This window comes from Mandrillus leucophaeus, unplaced genomic scaffold (genome assembly GCF_000951045.1).
Source record: "Mandrillus leucophaeus isolate KB7577 unplaced genomic scaffold, Mleu.le_1.0 Scaffold18, whole genome shotgun sequence".
Taxonomy (NCBI): domain Eukaryota; kingdom Metazoa; phylum Chordata; class Mammalia; order Primates; family Cercopithecidae; genus Mandrillus; species Mandrillus leucophaeus.
Window position 1 is genome coordinate 2818327 of NW_012101809.1, and position 22566 is coordinate 2840892.

The 22566-nt window shown below is 50.2% G+C and overlaps 1 protein-coding gene across 1 annotated transcript in view; it reads right to left on the reverse strand.

Annotated features, from left to right (window-relative positions):
- Positions 1–940: 940 nt before the first annotated feature.
- The window catches only part of FBXW4 (F-box and WD repeat domain containing 4), an 87528-nt gene continuing 65902 nt past the window's right edge, over positions 941–22566 (reverse strand). Inside the window, exons 6-9 of the mRNA XM_011977431.1 lie at positions 15811–15876; positions 2622–2762; positions 1904–2045; positions 941–1686 (exon numbers count right to left, since the gene is read on the reverse strand). Coding sequence (XP_011832821.1) covers positions 1567–1686; positions 1904–2045; positions 2622–2762; positions 15811–15876 — 469 coding nt within the window. The 3' untranslated portion in view covers positions 941–1566. The remainder of the gene's footprint in view (positions 1687–1903; positions 2046–2621; positions 2763–15810; positions 15877–22566) is intronic.

The following is a 22566-nucleotide window of genomic DNA, read 5'->3' on the forward strand; positions in this document are numbered from 1 at the left end:
CTGGCCTCCCTCGGGAGGGTGTGATGACATTCCCTTCTCTATCCCAGGGACCTTCAACATAAAGCCTTCCACAAAAAGGGAGAATGGGGTGGGAGCACATGGCCCTAGTAGGGCAGGGCTGGCCTTTCCCTGCAACCTGTTTACACAAACTCACAGGAAGACCAGGCTGGAGGGAACCTGTGCTACCATAGCTTGCGGAAGTGGCTCAGAGGAAACTCCTGAAGATATGTGGGCAAGGGAACGTTTTAAAAATGCAGAAACCAGCCAGGTGCAGTGGCTCACGCCTTAATCCCAGCACTTTGGGAGGCTGAGGCGGGCGGATCACGAGATCAAGAGATAGAGACCATCCTGGCCAATATGGTGAAACCCTGTCTCTACTAAAAATACAAAAATTACCAGGCATGGTGGCGCATGCATGTAATTCCAGCTACTCAGGAGGCTGAGGCAGGAGAATTGCTTCAACCTGGGAGGTGGAGGTTGCAGTAGCCAGGATCGCACCACTGCACTCTAGCTTGGGCGACAGAGCAAGACTCCGTCTCAAAATAGCAAACAAACGAAACAACAACAACAAAAACAGAAACCTTGGAAATAGAACACAGGATGTTAAGGCATTGTGGGTAAAAAGCCAGAATAAGGGTCATAATGTTGCCAAGGGTGTGTGTTGGGGTAGGGGTCACCACAGGTAACAACTGAGCTCCCCGCAGCCTGGACCCTTTCCACAGTCCCCTCTGCAAACCCACAGGTGACCCTCCACACCCCAAAGGCTAAAGAATAGGTCATCAATGGCAACTGTTCCTGAAAAAAAGAAACCTTTGTTCTTTGGGATACAGACCCATGAGGCTAGTCTTGTCGTTTCAGCAGCACACACAACCCTGAGCTTGGGTCCCCTGTTCCCTTTTCCTGGGGCCTTCTGGAACTATTCAGCCAGTGAGGAACCAGATCTGTGAACAATCAAGCTTTATTTTTACAAAAATGAAAATTGTAGCTTGTCTCAACAGCCAGCCTGAGGTAGGGCTGGCTCAGAACTCAGAACTGCTGGGTTCCCTCTGCTCTTTATTGGTTTCAAAGCAAAACCAGGTCACAGTGCCCCAGGAAGGAACCCCCGGCCCCGAGAGGTTGGTCAAGGGTGAGGTCTGGCTGGTGCCAGTGGGCTATTGGCAGCCTTACCTTTCCTTCCAGGAAGGGGCAGAAAGGAACCATCTGGGAAGGTGGGAGCACCTCACCTCACTCTGTAGGCTATCATGGCTCTAATAAGGGGTATAGGATGGGCCTCTCCAGGCCAGATCCTTGCTCTGGCCAAACAGGGACGCAAGGCCCCGGTTCAGCCACACTCTTCCAAAGCAGCAGGTCCTGCCTCTCCAACAGGTTCCCGGGAGGGACTGCATCTCTGGTAAGCCCCAAAGCCCCAGAAGTCAGAAGCCTCTAGTGCAAGGTGCCTGAGCACTGGGGTCACAGGCCCAGGAGCACAGTGGGGCACTGGGGAGGAGCTATCACTGCACCCTCCAGGCAAGAGAGGTCCCTGAGTAGCTGGTTTCCCTGGCCCAGAGGCAGGGGTGGCCCTGACGGTCATGGGTTTTGAAAATCCAGGACATGGAGGTTGTAAGACAGCGCAGCATAGAGATGCTTGGTGGTGAGACGCAGGCAGTACACAGGGCTGCTGAGGGGGGTCGACGTCAGCGGGAAGGCCTGGAAGCGAGGGCACAGGAAGTGGTAAGAGCTTTCCAAGTGGGACAGAGGTGTGCCATAACCCAGGATCCCCAGGCCCAGGGGAAGAGGGACATGTGCCATTGTAGGCTTCTTCCAACCCTTTCTAGGCACATCCTTGGCTACCTCACCCTCTCCCAAATGCAGCCCATAATCATGAGTCTTGGCATCCTGGAGAAGAGGTGGGCAGGACACTTACATGCAGGCAAGCCCTTTGGCGCCGGTCCCACAGCCGTACAACACCGTAGTAGGAGGAACCTGTGGCCAGCAGGTGGTTGCCATCTGTCTGCAGGCAGTACAGGGTGCTGTCATGGGGCTCCTCCCACTCCATGACACATTTCCTGTCCAGGAAGAGGAGACGCAAAAGGAGGTTTAGGGTACCCTCCACCTCTGCCCCAGCTTTCTTGGGCCTAGAGTGGCTGAGGGGAGTGTTAAGGAGCCATTCCGGGATGGAGACAGAAGCCGAAATCATCAGATTCATCAAAAACCGAACTTCATGGGAGAAAGCATCTTCTGTAGAGGGCTGTCTCACCATGGCCCAGACCACAGAGCAGATTATGCCTGCACTTCTGTTTGCATATGGCCAGCTACTTATCACTGGACTCAAGAGGGGAGAAGTAACACAGGCCTCAAGAAAGGCTGGGACAGAATATTGAGGGACAGTACCCTGATGGCTCCGGAGGCTCTGGGAAACGCCTGCCTTTGCTAGGGCCTGTTGGCTATAGTTTCCCAAGCCACTGCGACCAGGGCTGCCCAAGTGCAGGAAGTCTAAGCTTGATATGACCTTGCAGGACTCTTCCTTCCCAGCCCTGACATGGAGTCTCTGTGCCCTCTCCCATGGGCCAACCCAGGACTGGAGAAAGGACCAGGATTGGTGCAGACCCCCACCACCTGTCCTCTCTGCCCAGCACACTCACCGGACACTGGTGCGGAGGTCCCAGTAGCGAACATAGGTGTCATAGCCACAGGACAGCAGTGTGAAAGGGGACTCATACATGACATCCAGCACCCCAGCCCCTGGGGGAAAGTCACTGCCCAAGTGTGTCATCAGCTGCCCACTGGGAAGGGAAGGACAGAGTGAGGCTGCTCCACATGGGCCATACACATTCGTTCCACCTTCAGAGGGCATCAGACCTTGGGGAAATGTTCTCTTTCCTCAGCTAGAATGAGACTCAAGGAAGGGGGCTGAGGGAAGAGATGCCCAATTCTTACCCACCTCACCCCTGCCATGAGGCCTCTGCAACCAGTCCCATGTCCCACCCCTCCCCCAGCATCCCAGGCCTCAGCAGCTCCTCCATCACACCTGCGTGCCAGCTGCCACCCACCCAGCCACTCCTCCTCAGGACGATGAATGGGGCTTGCTGAAGGGGTCGGCCCCCCTCACATACACGTACACATACACATACACACACACACTTGGTTACTTTATACTTCTTGATCCTGCAGGTCATGCAGTTCTGAGCTGCCTGAGTCCAATGCCTTAATTCCTGCCTGTAATCTGGGGCTCAAACCTCATTGGGGATAAAGACCACACAAAGGGAGAAGGGGAGTCCCAGGAGATGTTAAAACAAGTAAACACCTTTGTGTTTGGGGAGAGAAATCGCTGAGAAAGCAGCTTAGCGAGCTGTCCCTGGTGTTCCTGGCCTAGCTGGCCCCCAGCCCAGGGCTAGCACGCCTCTGTGATCACAGCCCCCAGCCTGCGGGACTCCAGCCTGCTCCCCCCACCCTCACCCCACCCGGTGGCCGAGAGCAGATTACTGAGAAGAACAATTTCTTTGTGACTGTGTAATTCCCTCCGTGACCGCGGCAGTGGGCAGACCCTTTGCCCTGATGCCAGACCCCTAGCAACCATGTAGGGGGGCCTCCTGTCCCTAGCAACTACCCCTCAACATCAAGTGCACCCGCTAATCCCTGCGGCCAGGGGATGGGTAGAAGTATTGAGTTTCTGCAGAATGACTAGGGGGAATGAAGGAAAAGGGGCGCCCTCCACGCCTGATGCCTCAGCTTCCTTTACCCATGAGACGCTGGGCTCTCCCATGCCATGACAGGAGAAACAAGGCCATGGACACTTCAAAGGGATGTCCAGGTAAGAGGCCCTGGCATGGAGTGAGGGGACTTCATGGCTCACCAGCGCAGCTTTGGTCCAAGCAGCATGTCAGCAAAGGGCTTGAGGCAGACAAGGCAGCCAGCCACACGTCTGAATGCAGATGTCAGCTCTCATCCTTCCACCTCATTCAGACCCTGACCCACAACCTCCCTTCTCCCTGACAGAGCTGCCATCTTCCCTTAAGGCCGAAGGAATCAAAGGAGGAGACTGAGGGTTCCTTTCTGCCCCTTTTCCCTTTTGAGCCCTGGGCAGTGAGTCCTGGCCAGGAGCACTGCTGCTGCCAGTGGGGAATTAATCCCCAAGTCAGCACCCCTGCCCCCAGCCTCCTTCTCAGGGAAGTTCTGGTCTTCGTCTCAGTAGCCCAGAGCTGGGCCTGTGGGGAGAAGATGACAAGCCTCTGTTGGGGGGCTCCTGAGAGGGATCAGGCAGAAGCCTTCTCCCCAGATCAGCATCCCTTAGAGACTGCTAACCTTGGCTCCCAGAGAAGCCCTGCCTTCCCAGATGGCCACCAGCCAAGATTCAGCCACCCTGGGCAGGCCAGAGCCCTGTAGGAGAGTCAGTCTCTCTCTCACAGGTATACTGGGTACATGCTGGGTAGGGGCTGTTTGGCTCCACAGTTCTCCTCCCTCTTCCAGATTTGGGGGCCCTGCCCCCTCCATTAGTGAGGCCTTAAGGAATGACTGAGGAGCTCTCCCCTTTAATCTATAGAAGTAATTTCATGTTTGTTTGAAATAGAAGATGAAAGGCAGTGGGGGTTGGGAGGACTGAAGCCCAGCATGGCTCTACCTGCCCACCCTGGTCCCTGGGTTCAGAGGGAAGGAGAGCTGGGCACTCATGGGGCTGCACAGGGACAGCAGTATAAGAGGCCCACCCAGACTGGGCTGCCAACCTGGGCCCCTACTCCAGCATTCATGCCACCACTGGAAAATGTCATAGCCATAAGTATCTGCAGTAAGAAATACAGGACAGCCCAAAGGGTCCCTACCCTCAGGGGGAGACCCAAGGACCCAAGTGAGCACCAGGCCCTGGGGGCCAACACAAGTCCTGAGAGCCCCTGGTCTGCCCACACAGCCTGGCCAGGAGCTGAGAAGTTTCTTTCTGCTGCGCTGTTCTCTGGTTCTCTAAAATGGCCACACACACTTTAAATGGGCCAATAAAAAGATACAATTTCTTTTGCCCTGGGCCCAGGACCCTCAAGGCTCTGTTGTGTGGTGCCTGTGAGGTTAAGTTCAGAGCATAAACTGACACACCAGCCTCTGGGAAAAGGCCCATCTCTTCAAATAGCAACCCAGCAGTGCCACAGGAGCCCTGCTGGGGCTTTGATTTGGGAAAACAAACAGAAATGGCACCGTGGGCCCTTCTCGGCCCCCACCCCAAGACCTATTTAACTAGAAAACTCTAGCTCAACTGCTCTGGTAGAGAGATTGGCCCAACAATAGCCCCAAACTTTGGGGGAAAGGGGGACAAAACAAGCTGTCTGTCTCCTCATCCCCTCCTCCTGAGCTCCTTTTCTTACTGCAAGTGTGTTCTTGTAAAAACGATTAGATTGCAATTTGTATAACGTGGTGACCCCCCAAATTCAGACATTTCACCCCTTTTCTCTGGAAAGAATGTTAAGAATGCTTCTCGGCCTCTCACTGTGGGGGGTGAGAGGAGGGGTGCAGAGCCTTGGCTGTTGCACAGCTTGTGTGGGAACAGGGCTGCTGCTCAGAGCCCTGGGCCAAGACGGGAGCAAGGGCCTGCCTGTCACTATAGAGGGCCAGACAAAAAGTCCATTCCCTTCCAACTCCCATGGACAAAGCCCAGGCCTCCAGGAGCCACTAAGTGCTGGGGGCCTCCACACCCCAGCCTCCCCCGAGCCAAGTCCAGCAATTCTCTCTCGACCCAGGGAAACATAAAGACAGATGGGGCCGCCCGTGTGAGCCTGATGAATGAGACGCAGGCTGAGGAGGGGCAGCCTGAGGGAGATCTGTTTCCTTGGCTCTGGCTGTGTGCAGGCTACTCCTGGGAACCCCACTACCTGGACAGGAAGAAGCAAGCAGAGTGTGGCCACACCCTTGAGAGGTCAGGGCCCCCTGGCCCAAACTATCCTGCTGCCCAGGTGACTCTACTGCAGCTGGAGAGAGAGAGAGAAGGGGAGTCAGAGAGGAGGCACATTTACATGAAACGCTGACACCCATCACCATCTTTGTGGGGGGCAGCTCACTGGTGGTAGGGGCTGGCCCTAAAGACCTGGATGGCCCACCAGGGACAGGCCCTGAGTTCTAAGCTGGACTGGGCACAGGGGGCAGTCCCTGGCACCTTACCCCTGCCCACCAAGTTTGCAGAGCTAGGAAGCCTGGTGCCCTGCTGTACTTCTCCCAGCTTCCCCTACAGCCGCCTGTACTAGAGCATTCCTGAGTCACCACCTCCTCCACCTCCCAGCCCACAGCTCAGCATGTCTGTGGCTCCCACACCATTTTTCAGTCATTTTTAACATACTGGGTTCCTGATGCTGTTCTCTGGAGACCCTATGGATGCTCATTCCTTCATCTGTTTGGGTCTGTGCTTACCCGTGCACCTGTCTGCCATGTGCTACCTTGAAATGCAACAATGGCTTTTGGAGAGAGAGAGAGAGAGGATGGAAGGGTGACAAAGAGTTGACCTTCTTCCATCTCTGCTGCCTGGGGGGCAGATGGCTTGAAGGTATAAGCTGGGCCCAACATGGTTGCAAAGAGAATGGGAGGTTTTTCCTCCCTTCTATCTCCTCCTTCCTTCAGTTGAGCATTTTCTGTATACAAAGCATTGTGCTTAATGGAAGCTACAGAGAGATGTAAGCTGTGACTATCAAAGAGACTTTGTCCCTGCCTTCAAGGAGTATTCAATCCAGGGAGAGAAAGAAGTCTGCAACATGTATTCAACTAACAAATCAAAGTGTGAGTTGGTAGGTACCACAGAGAACAACAGAAAATTCTACAAGGGGGCAGTTAAGAAAAGTGAGCATTTCTGGCTGGGGGTGTTGATTGATTCTTCACTGAGAGACAGGACTGTCATAGGCAATGACAAGACACGGAGATGGCCCAGGTGGCAGGAACAGCAACAACAAAAGTGCAGCGCTAGGGCAACCAGGCTGTTTTGGCGGCAGCTGGCAATCTGGTTTGGTTGGAGGCTTGGGAGTGTGCTGGCAGGGTCCGGCCTCCAGGCCACAGTGGGCCTTAAGGTGCACATCCCTCACCTGGCACGAACTCCGTGAGTGGCAGACAGCCATGAGGCTTTTGAACGAACAGTGATTGTCCTAGTTCAGGCCCCAATTGTAGATAAGGAAACTGAGAGTCACAGACGAAAAGTGACACTGTCATATAGCAAGGAAGAGCAGAGCCTGAATCCATGATAAAGGCAGAGCTCCTGGAAATCCCGTCTGGTAGCAGCTTTCAGGATGACGGGAACAGAGGGAAGTAAGCTGAAGGGCCTGTTCTCTTTGCTGGAGCCAGATGAGACGGCTGCGAAGGTTACCTGGTGGCAGAGTAGCCACCGCAGCAACAGCTCACATATCCTGAGTCCATACTGTGTACCAGGCAACATGCTGAGTGTTTTATTCGTTATCAGCCCATTTAATCCTCGCAACAGGCTTTGGAGGTAAGTTTCTTAACCCCATTTTACAGATGAGAAAATGAAGTAACGCACCCAGTAAATCTTAGATCAGGTCTATATGCTCCACGGTGCTGGCACTCCCTGCCTTCACAGACAATGCAGCCACTCCATCACTGGCCCCTCAACATCCCCTATTGCAGCTGCACAACTGGACTTGCCCCAAGAGTTACCCAGGGCCACCTCCAGCCCTTTCCAGCTCTTTGCAGGTCTTTCCATCTCACAGATGCCCAGAGGTTTGCCCTCTGGTGGGGGTAGTGAGAGAATCAAGGGGACAGATAGGTTCTAAACGTTAACAATGGAGTAGCTACGGAAGCTTCGCTTGCCTCGGCCCCATCAGGTGAGAAGGAAGGAAGGGCCTTCTCAAGCATACAGCCTCTCACATGCATGTGTCTGTGTGCGCGCACCCCCAGCACCCGCCCGCGCACATGTGTTCAGACACAATGGCTCAAAGGCCAGGCAGCCCACTTTGTACTGCTAACAAGGGGCCGTAATTACAGGAAGGGGCAGCCGGGCAGATAAAAGGATACAAAATTTCAACATCTGTTGCCATAAAGGGATAAGGAGAAGTGAAACGCAAAGTATCAGTTTGGTGTCAGCAGGCAGAGAGCCAATTTCAAAGAGTTCAGGGGGACAGAGGAGACAAGAAAGAAAAAGTTATGGGGGGAGAAAGAAAGAGAAAGAAATTACAGGGTTCCTTAAAGAGGTAAAGAAAAAAGAATGAAAAAAAGCTGTCAGTAATGCTTTCAAAGGAGAAGGGAGGTACTTTAAAGAGGGGTAGTTCCCATAATCACCCTGACTGTGGGCCAGGCCACTGCACAGGGTGGGGGCAGAGTGCTGGGGCAGAGACAAAGCCACACCTGGGCAGGAGGGGCACTAACAGTGCCCTCAGAGCAGCCCAGCCTGTGTGCAGGACACAGCTTCCTTCTCCAGACAGAAAGGGCTCCAGCCAAGTGTCCCTTACCATTCCATATGTCATCAGATGCCCTGACACTCATATCCTGTGCTCAGTTCAGGATACCAAGGCCAGTTCCCAGCTCAGAGGGAGAGTTCTACCAGGCCACAGCCATGGCTGACCAGGTGGCCCTTATCAGTGCTCCAACACTGTGTTCAGTGGAAAGGGCCACTAACTCCAGCAACAGGGGTCAGGATCAAGGAGAGCTTTGTGGTGGAGGTGCTGTTTATGCTGAAGAGTGAGCAGGGTTTCATTAGGCACAGAGGGGGTATTCCGGGCATGGGGTTGGCTTGAGCCCAGGCTCAGAGGGGAAAAACCTAGGGCATCTGTTAGGATGGGTGAGAAGCATATTCTGCCCCTGCCTTTGTTGAAAAAAGGGGAACTTGGGAGCTTTGAGGTGGAAGTGGAGGTGTAACAGGGGACCAGGGATGACCCTGGCCCAAAGGGGAAGGGGAATCAATGGGATGTGTACAGGGCTTGCCACACACACAGGGCAGCACAGGGCCTGGCCAAAGACTCAATACCCTAGGAGCAGCCAGGTCACCAACCACCTCACTACCCCCTTCCCCACCCCACAATCTCAGCGGGGCTTAGGACTGTGGCTGTGGTTGGACCTACTATGACACCTTTAGGTCTGGGATTAAAGGGCTCTCCATCCTGAAGCCCACCTGCCCACAGGCTATCAGGGGCCCAGCTGTGCCCTGTGCTCAGGGCACCAGTGCTAGGTCCATCTTAATGCCCCTTGGCAGAAAAAAATAAAACCCACCACAAGCGTAAGCCCATGGGGGAAGGGGGCATGTGTGATGTCAGGCCAGTCAGACCCACTTGGGCCTTCCAGCCACCAGGAGCTGGGCCACACACACACAATCAACACATGGCACCTTCCCTGGGGCCTAGCCAAGGAAGGGTCCTGCTCAAACATAGAGGACACAAGATAAGCCTCAATTCCTCCAAACCCCAGGCTCGGGCAGGATGGCTTTGGCACAGTTCCTCAGGGTCTGATGGGATCATAGGGCCTAGCTAGGAATACTGCAGTGGTTGGTCAGTCAAGATGAAGGTACAGGAATTCCTGGCACCTGGGAGTTAGGGAATGGGCTTGAAGACCACCTACCGTCAGAAGCAGGAATATTCTGGCACTTTGAGGTTGGGTGAAGGGCTCTTTCTCGTTGAGATAGTAATCCCCTGTCCCTGGGCCTAACCCCATGGTGCCTGGCTCCATAAGACAGAAAGGCAGAACAAGAGGAAGGGAGAGGGGCACAGCCAAGTTCCTTGCCACTTAGGCAACGGCTGTGTGCCTGTGACTGCCTTCTGACCTGTGTGCTTTAGTCAACGACTCCCCCTCCATCCCTGTTCCAGCCCAGCCTGCAAGGAGAACAGTCTTTAGAGGTCTTGATGGAATGAGGGGCTGAGGGAACAATGGTGACCCTGAAAGTGGTGCAGGTTCTGTGAGAAGCAGCATTGGCTGCCTGAGGGTGAGCAGCTGAGAGAGACACATAGACGTGGGTGATGGCTCCCGATGGGAGCGCTGGTGCCCAGCGGGTGGCTACAGCTTTGAGTGTGTCCCAGCCCCCACCATCATCCAGGGTATAGCAATGCTTAGGGCAAACTGCCCCTCCAGTACTCCCCGCTCTCCACCCAAGCCCCAGCACATACATAAAAGAGAAAATCCAGGCACTCCTCAAGTTTCAGCGGTGACAGGTTAAAAGCAAAGAATCCATCCAGCACCGCTCACCACCCAGCCCCAAGTCCTACCGGCAGTGCTGCTCCACCTCTCAGATTGGCCTGTCAGTCAGGCTTTGGTGTTATTGAAAGATCAAACTTTGTCCTGCCTGTTCATTACCTTAATCCTATTTTCTACATGGCTTTATTATCTACTTGGGTTTCTCTGGGAAAGACAGCTCTAGAGAGTCATCCTGTACATCCATTTCCTCCCACCAAAAGCAAATGCCTCCACCAGGGCATCTTTCCTCAATCACTGTACCACTTGGTCCTCCAAGCTTCTCTGGGGACAGGACAGATGTTTAAACAAAGCCTGGTTCCTCCCAGTAGATGAACCTGGGGCTGGAGAGAAGGCACTGCTAAGTGGTGCCCAGGGCAGCCCTGCCACAAGGAGCAGAGCCCACAGGCTGGCCAGAAGGGGCAAGGCTGTTTCTTCTCAGGCTCCAGTAAGAACTGAGGCCACAGCTGTTTGTTTGGTTTGTTTTGTTTTTAATTTTTTTGGTAAGAAACAAGGTCTCATCATATTGCCCAGGCTACTCTCAAACTCCTGAGCTCAAGCGATCCTACTGCCTCAGTCTCTCAGAGTGCTGGGATTCCAGGCATGAGCCACCATGCCTGGCTTGTCGCTGTCTCATACCCATTCTCATTAGGGTCCAATCTGGTTTCAATAAAGACCCAGTGTTTGGGGTTGGTGAGATCTAGGGGTTTCATAAGAGAATAACAGTCAAAGAAATGGTGCCTTAGAACTCCATCCTGACCATAAATCTGCACGGAAGAGTACCCTTCACCAAGGCAACCATAGGCAGAAGAGGCCATTCAAAGATTACCCAACCTTTGAGATGATGCTGGGCCACAGTGGTGTACCCAGCCCACCACCCGGCTTGTGTGTCATCCTGGGCCCAGGCAGGTGATGATGCCAAACACAAGGCCCAGTTATGTAACTAAGTAAAAACTTTCATCAGAGTGCCCATCTTGGTGACCCACAGCCCACTGTCAAGAGCATTCCCTGTGCCAGGAGGTCAGCAGGTTCACCTCCTCCTCCACTAGTCACTAAGACACGGATATTTTGAGAACTAAAAGCCTCCACAAGCCAGGCACAGTGGCTCACACCTATAATCCCAGCACTTTGGGAGGCCAAGGTGGGAGGATCACTTGAGTCAATGAGTTTGAGACCAGCCTGGGCAACATAACGAGACCTTGTCTCTACAAAAAAATTTAAAAATTAGCCAAGCATAGTGGTGCATGTCTGTAGTCCTAGCTACTTGGGAGGCTGAGGCAGAAGGACCATTTGAGCCCAGGAGTTCAAGGCTGCAATGAGCCGTGATGATGCCACTGCACTGCAGCCTGGGTGACAGAGCAAGTCCCTGTCTCTCAAGAAAAAAAGAAGCCTCCACGAACTCCGAGGTACTAGTTTGGGTGGGGAGGAAGAGCAGGAAAGGGACAGCTTGCATTAGTTGAATGCCTCCAAGGTGACAGGCACTGTATGGGACACTTTTTCACAATAATTTTGTTCATACCAGTTCTGTTAGGTAGGGATAACTAATTTCCACTTTACAAATGAGGAAACTGAAGTCCAGAGGGCCCCAGATCACAGCAAGAGGCACAGTAGTTCTGAAAGCCAGGTCTGTTTGGCCACACAGCCAGTTCTCCTTCCCGAGCTCCTCACAGCCTCCCATCACACTGGCCCTGGCACCAGGGGAGGGGCTGCCTCTACCCCAGTCCCATTCAGAAGGAAGGAGGGCCTGTGGCAGGAGTTTCGTAGGGTGAGCTCATGGGGAACAAGTTTCACAGACTGTAGGAGCTCCAGTATCCCAGGGGCTAAAGCAAAAAGCAGTCCTGGGAAGTTTCAGTTAGGCTAGCAACAGTGGGGTATGACTATTGGCTATATTAACAAAAGCAGAAGATTTAAAATGAAGGAGGTGCCAGCATCTGCTACTCATCAGACCACACCTGGTCTGTCCAGTAATCAGTTATGAACATGCCATTTCAAGAGGGATAAAACGAGATAAATTAGAGAAACTTTCAGGTGAGAATGGTCCTGAAACCAATGTGAGACCAACACTATAGGTCACCTATCTAGACATTCCTCATATTCTTTCTAGCCAAGCAAACCCAGCTTCTATGCCATCCCTCCCCGCACCTGCTGCTGCTAATGTGTAGGGGCAGGGGTGGAAGCTGAGTTCTTCCCTTGGCCCAGGAAGTGAATCTTGACTGGTCATTCCATTCCCCTGGCCAGGGTTTGGTTTAGGGCGAGTACTGGAATACAATTTTGACTATTAGATGTGAGGAAAAGTCTGCTTGAAAAATTCCTAAGAAAGGCTTCCTCATCTTAAAAAGGGGCCCCAGACAGGGACATATGCTATTCCTATTTCCCTCTGAGTGTTGCATTGCAAGCTGGTGGAGCAGCTCTAAATAAGCTTGAGAGCAAAAGCCACCTTGACCAGGGTAGCAAAGCAGAAAGTGAGAGAATCTGGGCCCTCATGATCTCATGGAGCTACTGAACCATCAACCCTGGAACCCATCCAACTTCTGGGTTCCTTGTCATCTAAGATAGTAATAATCCCACTGTTGTTTGAGCCACTTTGTGTTTTGGTTTTTGTTTTTGGAAACAGTCTCACTCTGTCACCCAGACTGGAGTGCTGTGGCAGGTGAGCCACTGTGCTGGGCCTATTTGAGCCACTTTGAATTAGGTCTTCATTGCAGCCAAAGGCTATGGCTAACTTATCTACTATGTTAATGAGGAACAACTGAAGGACCTAGAACTTGTGGCCTGAAGAAGAGGAGGCCCTGGAAGAGCAGAACCAAGGTTTTCAGATATTTAAAGGTCTGTTCTTCAGGAGACAGGTTCAACTTGCTTGTCTCTTGTCCAGGATCCCAGCTTCAGGGAGCAAATCAACCCATGATAAAGGGTGGGCATTCTCACTCACAGAGCTACCGAAAGACGGAATGGTTGTTTGGGGAAGTAGGGAGTTTCCCATCCCTGTTCTTGGATGACTATCAAAAGAGAATGTTGAAGGAAAAAACCATGATTCATTGATTAAAACATCTCGTGTTGTTTTAAAAATTTTGGAAAGACTGACTATAGAATGGATTTTTCAAAACAACAGCAACAAAAAAAGCTGTGGCTACTGCTTTCCTAGGGAGATGGAGAAAAATGGAGAAGACAAAGCTCAGCGACTGAGGAAGCAGGTGAGAAGAGCATCCTCACTAGTGCTGCCAATTGTGGCATTTAAGACACAGACTCTGGGGCCTCGGACGAGGTGAAGAATTCTTAGACTTGACACCAAAGACACAGTCAATGAAAGTCAATAATTTAGATTCCATCACAATTTTAAACATTTGCTCTTCAAAAGACCCTGTTAAGAGGATAAAAAGACAGGCAGCCAGGCACAGTTGCTCACGCCTGTAATCCCAGCACTTTGGGAGGCGGAGGCAGGCAGATCATAAGGTCAGGAGATGGAGACCATCCTGGCTAACACAGTGAAACCCCGTCTCTACTAAAAAATACAAAAAATTAGCCAGGCATGGTGGCGGGCACCTGTAGTTCCAGCTACTTGGGAGTCTGAGGCAGGAGAATGGCGTGAACTCGGGAGGCAGAGCTTGCAGTGAGCCGAGATCGCGCGACTGCACTCCAGCCTGGGCAACAGAGTGAGACTTCATCTCAAAAAAAAAAGACAAGCTACAGATTGGGAGTAGATATTTGCAAATCACATATTTGACAAAGGACTAATATCTAGAATACAGAAAGAACTGTCAAAACTCAATGGTAAAACAAAACAAAATAAAAAAAAAACTGCTTGCCTCGGCAGTACATGTACCAAAATGGAAATGATACAGAGAAGACTGGCATGGCTCTTGTGCAAGAATGACATGCAAATTCATGAAGTGTTCCATTAAAAGAAAACAATCCAGCAGGCAAAAGACATGAACAGACGTTTCACCAAAGAGAATATTCATATATGAAATATATGGCAAATAAACATGTGACAATATATTCAACATCATTAGCTATTAGGGAAATTCAAATTAAAACATGATGAAATATAACATCATGGTTTAAAAATAGTGAATCCAGGCATCATGGCTCACACCTGTAATGGTTTAAAAATAGTGAATCCAGGCATCATGGCACATGCCTGTAATTCTAGCACTTTGAGAGGCCTAAGCAGACAGATCGCTTGAGCCCAGGACTAGCCTGGGCACAATGGAAACCCATCTCTTCAAAAAACCCACAAAAAATTAGCTGGGCGTGGTGGCACATGCCTATAGTCCCAGCTGCTAGGGAGGCTGAGATGGGAGGATTTCTTGAGGCCAGAAGTTCAAGACCAGCCTGGGCAATATAATGATAACCTGTATCTCTAAAAAAAAACAAATAAATACAGATTTTAAAAAAGAAAAAAAATAGTGAAATACCAAATGCTGGTGAGGTTGTGAAGAAATTAGATCTCTCATACATTGGTGGTGGGAATGTAAAACGATAAAGATACTCCAAAAAATAGCTTGGCAGGTAAAAACTAAGCATACACTTACCAAACAACCCAGCATTTGTACTCCTTGGCATTTATCCCAGAGAAATGCAAATATATGCCCACACAAAAACCTGTACGCATTGTACTAGCTTTAGTTGTAATAGTCAAAAAATTGAAAACGGCCCAAATGTCCTTCAATGGGGAAAAGAAACTTTGGTATATCCATACCACGGAATACTACTTAGCAATAAAGAGGAATGCACTATTGATATATGCAACAACATCTGTGAGTCTCAAGGGAATTATGCTGAGTTTTTAAAAAGCCAGTTTCAAAAAGTGACATACTGTATGATTCCATTTATATAACATTTTCAAAATGACAAAATTATAGAGATGGAGAACACATAAGAAGTTGCCAGGAATCAGGGACAATGGGAAGAGGAGGAGGGGAGAAGGATGGGTGTGATTACCAAGGAGTATATGAGGAATCTTTATGCTGATGGAACAAAGAGTTCTGTACCTGGATTGTGGTGATGGTTATCTGAATCTACACGTGATAAAATTGCAAAGGACTAGACACACACAGACACAGACCTACACACACACACACACAGTACAATCTGAATAAAGGTCCATGGATGGTACCAGGGTCAATTTCCTGGTTTGATTATATTATATATTATGTAAGATGTTACACAAACACCTTTCCATCTTATTTTTGTAACTTCATGTGAATCTATAATTATTTCAAAATTAAAAGTCAAAAAAAAAAAAAAAAACCAGAATGGTAATCAGATGGGAACATGTCAAGCCTGCCAAAGCAGAGAATTGTGAATAAAACCTGCATGTATTTTCACTGTTATGTATAATTCTTTTTATAGGTCTGTAGGCCACCTTCAAAATTTATTTTAGCAAAATCATCTCTGGGGATAGATGGGATTTTATATAGCCACATAGGCACACCTCAGAGAAAGAGTATCATAAATCCAAATTGTTGTTGTTATCATAAATTCTGCATGAAACTATTTACCTATTATAAATTACTTCAACAGTCTTCTCCAGCTAACCCCGAATGATTCCATGTGAGAAGGCACCACAGCAGAGGCCTCCTACTACACCACTTTCCAGCCTTCTCCTGGACCACTCAGCCAACCGAGGCAGAGGCTGGCTCAGCAAGCTTTCCTTCATCTCCTGGGCTGGAAGCCAGGGTGGGCTCAGGAATCTCTTACCTGTTGAGGTCCCAGATTCTCAGGGGTGAGAAGTGCCCGCAACAAGCCGTCCCTGTCACAAAAGAGCTGCCAAACAAAAGGAGAGCAGAATCAGATCTGGCTTGTCAGAACCTGCGGTGGAAATGGCTAACAATGGGAAATGCCGTGCTCATTCCCAAGGGGATTGTGGGTTAAGCCAGAATGAGAGAAGTGGCCAAGGGAGCCATCAGAGGAGCTGTGGGAAGACATCTGGGAGCACTGTGAGGGGTATAGCCCCGCAGAGGTGCCTGGCCAGAAGACCCACGAGCTCAGCCACAGCTGGCCTGCTGCACAGACTAGGTTGAGTGGTCCCTGCGCACCATAAAAACAGATCTCTAGATGTGACAAGTTTGAGCCCAAGGGAGAGCAAGCCTGTCGGGTTCCTGTTTAGGAACCCCAAGAGCACAATGGCAGGGCACAGAAAAGGGCTCCAAGGAACAGGCTGCTGGGGCTGGAAGGTGATGCCCCTGGTCAGAAGTAGGGACAACTGAGGGGCATTCCTGAAGGTTTTAAGAGCTTGGGGAATCTGGTAATGTGGTATAAGCACAGGGCAGGTATAAAGGCACCAAAATGAGAAAAGGAAAAAATATGAAAGGTGAGTGAATCCCTTGGATGGGTATATGCTAGTACATAGGTGGGGCGGAGTGGGGAATGACAGGGGCCAGGCAGCCAGGGCTTCTGGAGAGTGGGATGGGAGTCCGCCGGAGTCCTCGGAGGCCAATAACGAACAACGCCAAGAGGCACATGAGAAGGAGCAGGCTGACCCTGTTGCCCAGAGTGTCCCTTAGAGCCCTAAAAACCTCAACATATACAATCTGCAGAGTCTTACTTTAAATGGAGGCACAAGCCTGGTGTAAAGGATCCATGCAGTGGGCCAGGCTGGCTGTAGCGCTGGCCTAGAACTTGAACCTATGAGCCAGACAACTCTTGTTAGAGGATTTGGTAAGGTGGAGAGGGGAAGCCTTCAGGAAACCTGGGCTTGAAACTTAAACAGCAAGCAAGCAAATTGAAAACAGTGGTGTCAGGAGCCCTGGGGCAGGAATGGGCCATGTCCCTACATGTCTTTCATGGCGGGGAAGGAAGACTGGACATACTAATAACACATTAGCAATGTGGGGGCAACAGCCCATCCGCTGTGGCCCAGCCCAGCACCTGTGGCTCTCTGATCCCAAGCATGTCAGTGAGGAGATAGATTTCCACAGAGAGGGCCATGGAGAAGTCAGTGGCTTTGGCTGGGGCGGAGGCTGGCCTGCCAGTTGCTGATGGGGGAGATGTTAGGGCAGGCACTGGCCAAACCACTGATTTACAATCAAAATTGCAGGGCAGGTGTCTGCTCTTCAGCCCTAGGCTGATAAAAAGGCCATATGAGCTATCCTGGGGCTTTCATGACTCAAGCCAAGACTTCCTCCAGGGATATGCCCCATCATCCTAGCTTCTTCAAGGCTGCCAGCAGCCACAAAAACTATAGAGTGGGAGTGCCAAAACAGCCACTGTGCCATGCCCCAAGTGACAGCCAGCCTGGGAAGCAGCCAGTGGACACTGAAGAACCAAACTACAAAGTCAGAAGGTGTTGCCCTCTCCTCCCTCCCCCAACATTTTTCTCTTTAGGGTAATCCATTAATAACTGGTAAAGCCAATTACCTTGGGCTGGAAACATAATAGCCACTTGGAAATCATTCGAGCAGGCAATTGGACTATCCAGACTTGAGGAGTGGGGGCCAGGTGAAGGGCGCCAGCACAGACACAGGCATCTCTTTTTTTTTTTAAAGGAGTCTCCCTCTGTCACCAGGCTGGAGTGCAGTGGTGCAATCTTGGCTCATTTGAACCTCCACTTCCTGGGTTCAAACAATTCCCCTGCCTCAGCCTCCCGAGTTGCTGGGGCTACGGGCATGCCCCACCACACCCAGCTAATTTTTGTATTTTTAGTAGAGACGGGGTTTCACCATGTTGGCCAGGCTGGTCTCAATTTCTTGACCTCGTGATCTGCCCACCTTGGCCTCCCAAAGTGCTGGGATTACAGGCGTGAGCCACCGCGCCCGGTCAGGCATCTCTTAAGGCCTATGGCAGGCCTCTGACTGGCCGCAGGCCTAAATTAGCATCAAGGTAAGTCAATAGAGAGGGGAGCAACATGGAACTTTAATCTTGCTGGAGGTCAGAGCTGGGGGAGTGGCAGGAATGAGGGTGGGGTGGGGATGCAAACCCCCTTCCCAGGGACTCCTATCCCCCTCTATTCTGGCTCACCAACATCTGGCCCTGATCATCTGCCACCAGGAGGAGTGCCCCTCACCTTCATACCCTGTACAGGGCCTTTTTTTTTTTTTTTAAATAGAGACAGGGGTCTCTCTATGTTGCCCAGGCTGGTCTTGAACTCCTAGGCTCAAGTTGATCCACCTGCCTCAGCCTCCCGAATTGCTAGGATTATAGGTGTGAACCACTGGTGCCCAGCCTCCTGTGAAGCGCTTTCTTAATTGCCTGGATGTGACATCTATAAATGTTTATTTCCAAAAGCTGCCCTTTTCTCTCGCCTAACCACTGTGATCAAGGAGGAAAAGAGGGAGAGAAAGTAGAATGTCTTCCCGGCACTTAGGAAGACTTAAGAGTTTAATCAAATTTAACACTCAGTAAAAAACCATCAACAGTCAAGCAGATTTTGAGCAAACACTCACCAGGACTCACATCCAAACCACAGGGCCTTCCCAGGACTCTTGGGGGTCAGGCTCGGTGCAGACACAGTCTTGTACACCTTGAACTACTCCCGACTTTCTGCAGCCATTCTTGCCCCCCACCCTACTCCCTTATTCCCATGGTCATTAAGACGAATGAACAGAAGCTACAGACCAGCCACACTCAAAGTCAGAAGATTAGAAAGGGTGTGCCCACATGCAATCTCAGGGTACAACAGACACATGGAGCAGAGGAAGAAAAGGAATTCACTACTCTCCAACACCCAAATGGTGCGTCACATCTTACAATGAGCCCACGAGATAGACATTATTCCCATTGTGCAGAACGTGAATATGAAGCAAAGGCCAAGCTTCCATGAATGGACTTAAAATACTGTGGCTGCACACAGGACCTGTTACCCCCACATTCAGACTCCTCCTTTGAGACTCACGGGATAAAGCGCTTTGAAAAGGGGCTGGTGGGGTGGGATCTGTGCATCACAGGCAGCCTCACTGGCCTCAGTTCTCTAACCCAGTGATTTAACCCAAACAAAATGCTGTGCTCTGATAACCTGTTCGATTTGAATCCGCCAGATGTCTTGAACTAGATTCTCGCATCCCTCACGGTGCTGGCTCCTGTGCTAGGCATGTCAAAGGCTCTCAATAAATACTTGGAGATCAATGAAATGAAAACATGTATCATTTCCTCCATGGCTCCTCCCAAGGGATTGCTCACTGAATTTTCCCCAGTAAAGTCCTTTGCTATAACTTCAATTTTGGGTTTGAAAGTGATGAAAACGCCAGTTCTGCTCAGAAAAGAAAGAAAATTCAAATGGCTTTTGCCTTCAGTCCCATCTCTTCCCTCGGGGTATTCCAGGGACAAGGACATCAAATCTGTGTTGAACAGGCAGAGGCAAGAGCTGGTGGCTCCCCAGGTAGGCTGACCATCCTCCGAGTCCCTTCCATACTCATGGGACAAATGGCATTTTTGGTTTATCTTCCCATCTCCCCTTTGAGATCAGAACCCTTTAGAGGTTCTTGGGTACTAGCAAGTGTCTAGCACAGTGCCTGGCCCAGAGAAAGCACTCAATACAAATTTGTGGAACTGAGCTGAGAGGGCCTTCCAGAGCCCAAAGCCTGCACAGCTGGGAAAGCTAGTCATGTGCACTGTGAAGCTGGTCCCTCTGCTTCCTAAAGGAATAATTCCCAAATACCAAAGGCTCAAACTTGAATGACACATGACACAGGCATACTATATTAGGGGAGTGAGAAGTCCCTCATAAGCACCGCAACTAGGTAAGAGATGAGAGGTACTGACATCTAAAAATCAATGTCAAAACACACACACTCAGGCACACTAGTACAAGTACACCTATCCCCTCTTAGCTAGAGGGTCTAAAAGTCAATCTGACTCCATAAGCTCTACTCTTTTTGGAACAGAAAGCCCTTACCAGAAGCCAGCCTTCTAATTTCTCACCCTGTCCCAGACCTTAACCAGATCTTCAACCTGCCTTACTCATCCCCTGGCCCTAGCTCAGGCAAACCTGGCATCATGCAGACTTTCATCAGGCTCCAGAAGCAGACATAGGAGCCTGTCTCACTAGAGGAAGATGCCAGGGAATTAGGGTTTGTGTATTCAAGTTAAGAAATTAAAAATAACAAGACATAGAAAAGAGGAGAGCAAGGTAAGAAGGAAAATTAGTTGGGCATGGGCAGTCTGAAAGGCAGGTAGATTCCTGCTGCTTCTGCATTAGCTTAGGCCCTCTTAATAACACTAGTAATTTACTGAGCACTTACTATGTGCCAGGTGCTGAGCACGTGTTTCAAAAGCATTATCCTATCTAATCCTCATAACACTATGCAGTAGGTACCACTTTCCATTTTTTTTTTTTTTTTTTGAGACAGAGTCTCGCTCTGTTGCCCAGGCTGGAGTGTATTGGTGCAATCTCGGCTCACTGCAACCTCCATCTCCCAGGTTCAAGCAATTCTCCTGCCTCAGCAACCCCCTAGTAGCTGGATTAACAGGTGTGTACCACCACACCTGGCTAATTTTTGTATTTTTAGTAGAGATAGGGATTCCCCCATGTTGGCCAGGCTGGTCTCGAACTCCTGAACTCAGGTGATACACCCACCTTGGCCTCACAAAGTTCTGGGATTACACGCATGAACCACAGCACCCAGCCCCACTTTCCCTATTTTACAAATGAGGAGACTGAGGCTCTGGGAGGTAATTAATTTGCTCTAGCTCACAAAGGTAGCAACTAGTGGACTGGAATTGGAACCCAGTCAGTCTTGATTCCAGGTCCAAGTTATTATACCACCCCTTGCCCAGAAGCTCTCATCTTGGCTACATTTCAAGAGTTAGTCTTGTTTGAATTTCCAGCATCTAGTATAATGCCTGACACACACTGAAAACCCAAATGTTTATTGATTGAATGAATGAATGAATGAATGAATGAACAAATGAACAAATGACTCCACCTGGAAGAAGAAAGAAGCAACTGAGTGGTTTGAGGTGGGGCAGCAGAAGTGGCGTGCTCAGCAGCTGTGTCCCGTGGCTGGCCTAGAGCCGCCCAGCTGGCCCAGGCCCCAGCAGCCTCTGAGCCTGGGCTGACACACTTTGGCAAGGGAGGCCACCAGAGCTGTCACATCATTCACCAACATGCCCATCAAGTGTATTCAGTTCTCTTCAACCCGCATTGGCATTTTAATTACTGTTGGGTAAACTAATTTGTACAAATGAAGGCCAGGCTGCCTAATAGAATATGCAAGCTCTCTGACCTCTGACAGGCACTGACACGAGATACAAAGGCAGCCAAGGAAGGCTTTTTATCTGAGCCTTATTACTCTCTATTACTCCAATTAGTCAGGCTCCAGTGCTCCTAATTGGAGGAAAAATTGCAATTAAATCAATTTTTGATGGGCTGCAAGTGGGCTCCCGAACCGCCCTGCTTGTGAAACACTGATATTATAGCAGCAAAGGTCACAGGCCTCATCGGCACCTGGGGGCCCCCCGATTTCCCTTGGCCTCCTCCTTAAATACCTCAAGGAAACCCCTGTCCGTCCATTGGCTCAGCCGGCAAGGGTACGAAGGAGGAAGTCATTAGAACATGTCAGGTCTCATTGCTGCTGCCGCCATCTGCTAACCTCCGCCACTGACATCATTACAGCGGTAAGTCCCAAAGCATGAATACAGTGCGAAGGTCAGACAAACTCACTCGGTGAGGGGAAGCCAGGAGCATAGCTGCAGTGACAGCACTGTGAGGGAGGGACCAGTGGAGTGGGAACAGGAGGTCAACAGCAGTCAGGAAGGGGAAAGACACAGGCAGGGGGCAGGTGAAAGTGTGAGACAACCAGTTCCTAAGATCCAGCCAACAGGGCACCCTGGGTCACTAAAGGGATAAGGAAATAGATGTGATGGGAAGAGGGAAAAAAAGAGGCAAATCTTGTTCTCTGTCCAGCAAACATCCCACCTTGCAGGTGGGGAAACGTCCACTTGAATGCCCTCTAGAGCGCAGCTCCAGAAGGCTGCTCCAGTCACATCTGTGATGAGTGGCCAGGGCCATGCTTGTGAAGCCTACCATCCACAGTGGTGTCTGTTTCTGAAGGAGGAAGGGAGGCTCTAGGACCAAAGCTGCAAGACCAGGCAGGGGAAGATAAACACAACTTTTCATCAAACTAAAGCCAAATAAGAACAAGACACCTAGCTGAAGCTTAAAGAAGTTCTATTTCACACAGCAACTGGCATACCATTACCTCAAAGAGACGGTGTAGACAGAAAATTTAAATTCAAAAGCTTAGCCAACTTCACGGATGACTGAACCATAATGGGTTAATAGGGAAAGGAGGATATGCCTTGCCTTCAAGGGGTAAAGACCAAAGCATGTTAAATAAATGATGTTCCATCTACTTAATGGAATATTATACAGTCATTTTAAATGATGTTCCCAAATAATACAAGCAAGATACTTACGATGTACTATTATAAGAGAAAAAAGCGGGGTACAAACAGCACTGTTACAACTACTACAAAAAAGGAGCCTATGCAGAGAAAAGGAAAGAGTGGAAGAAAACT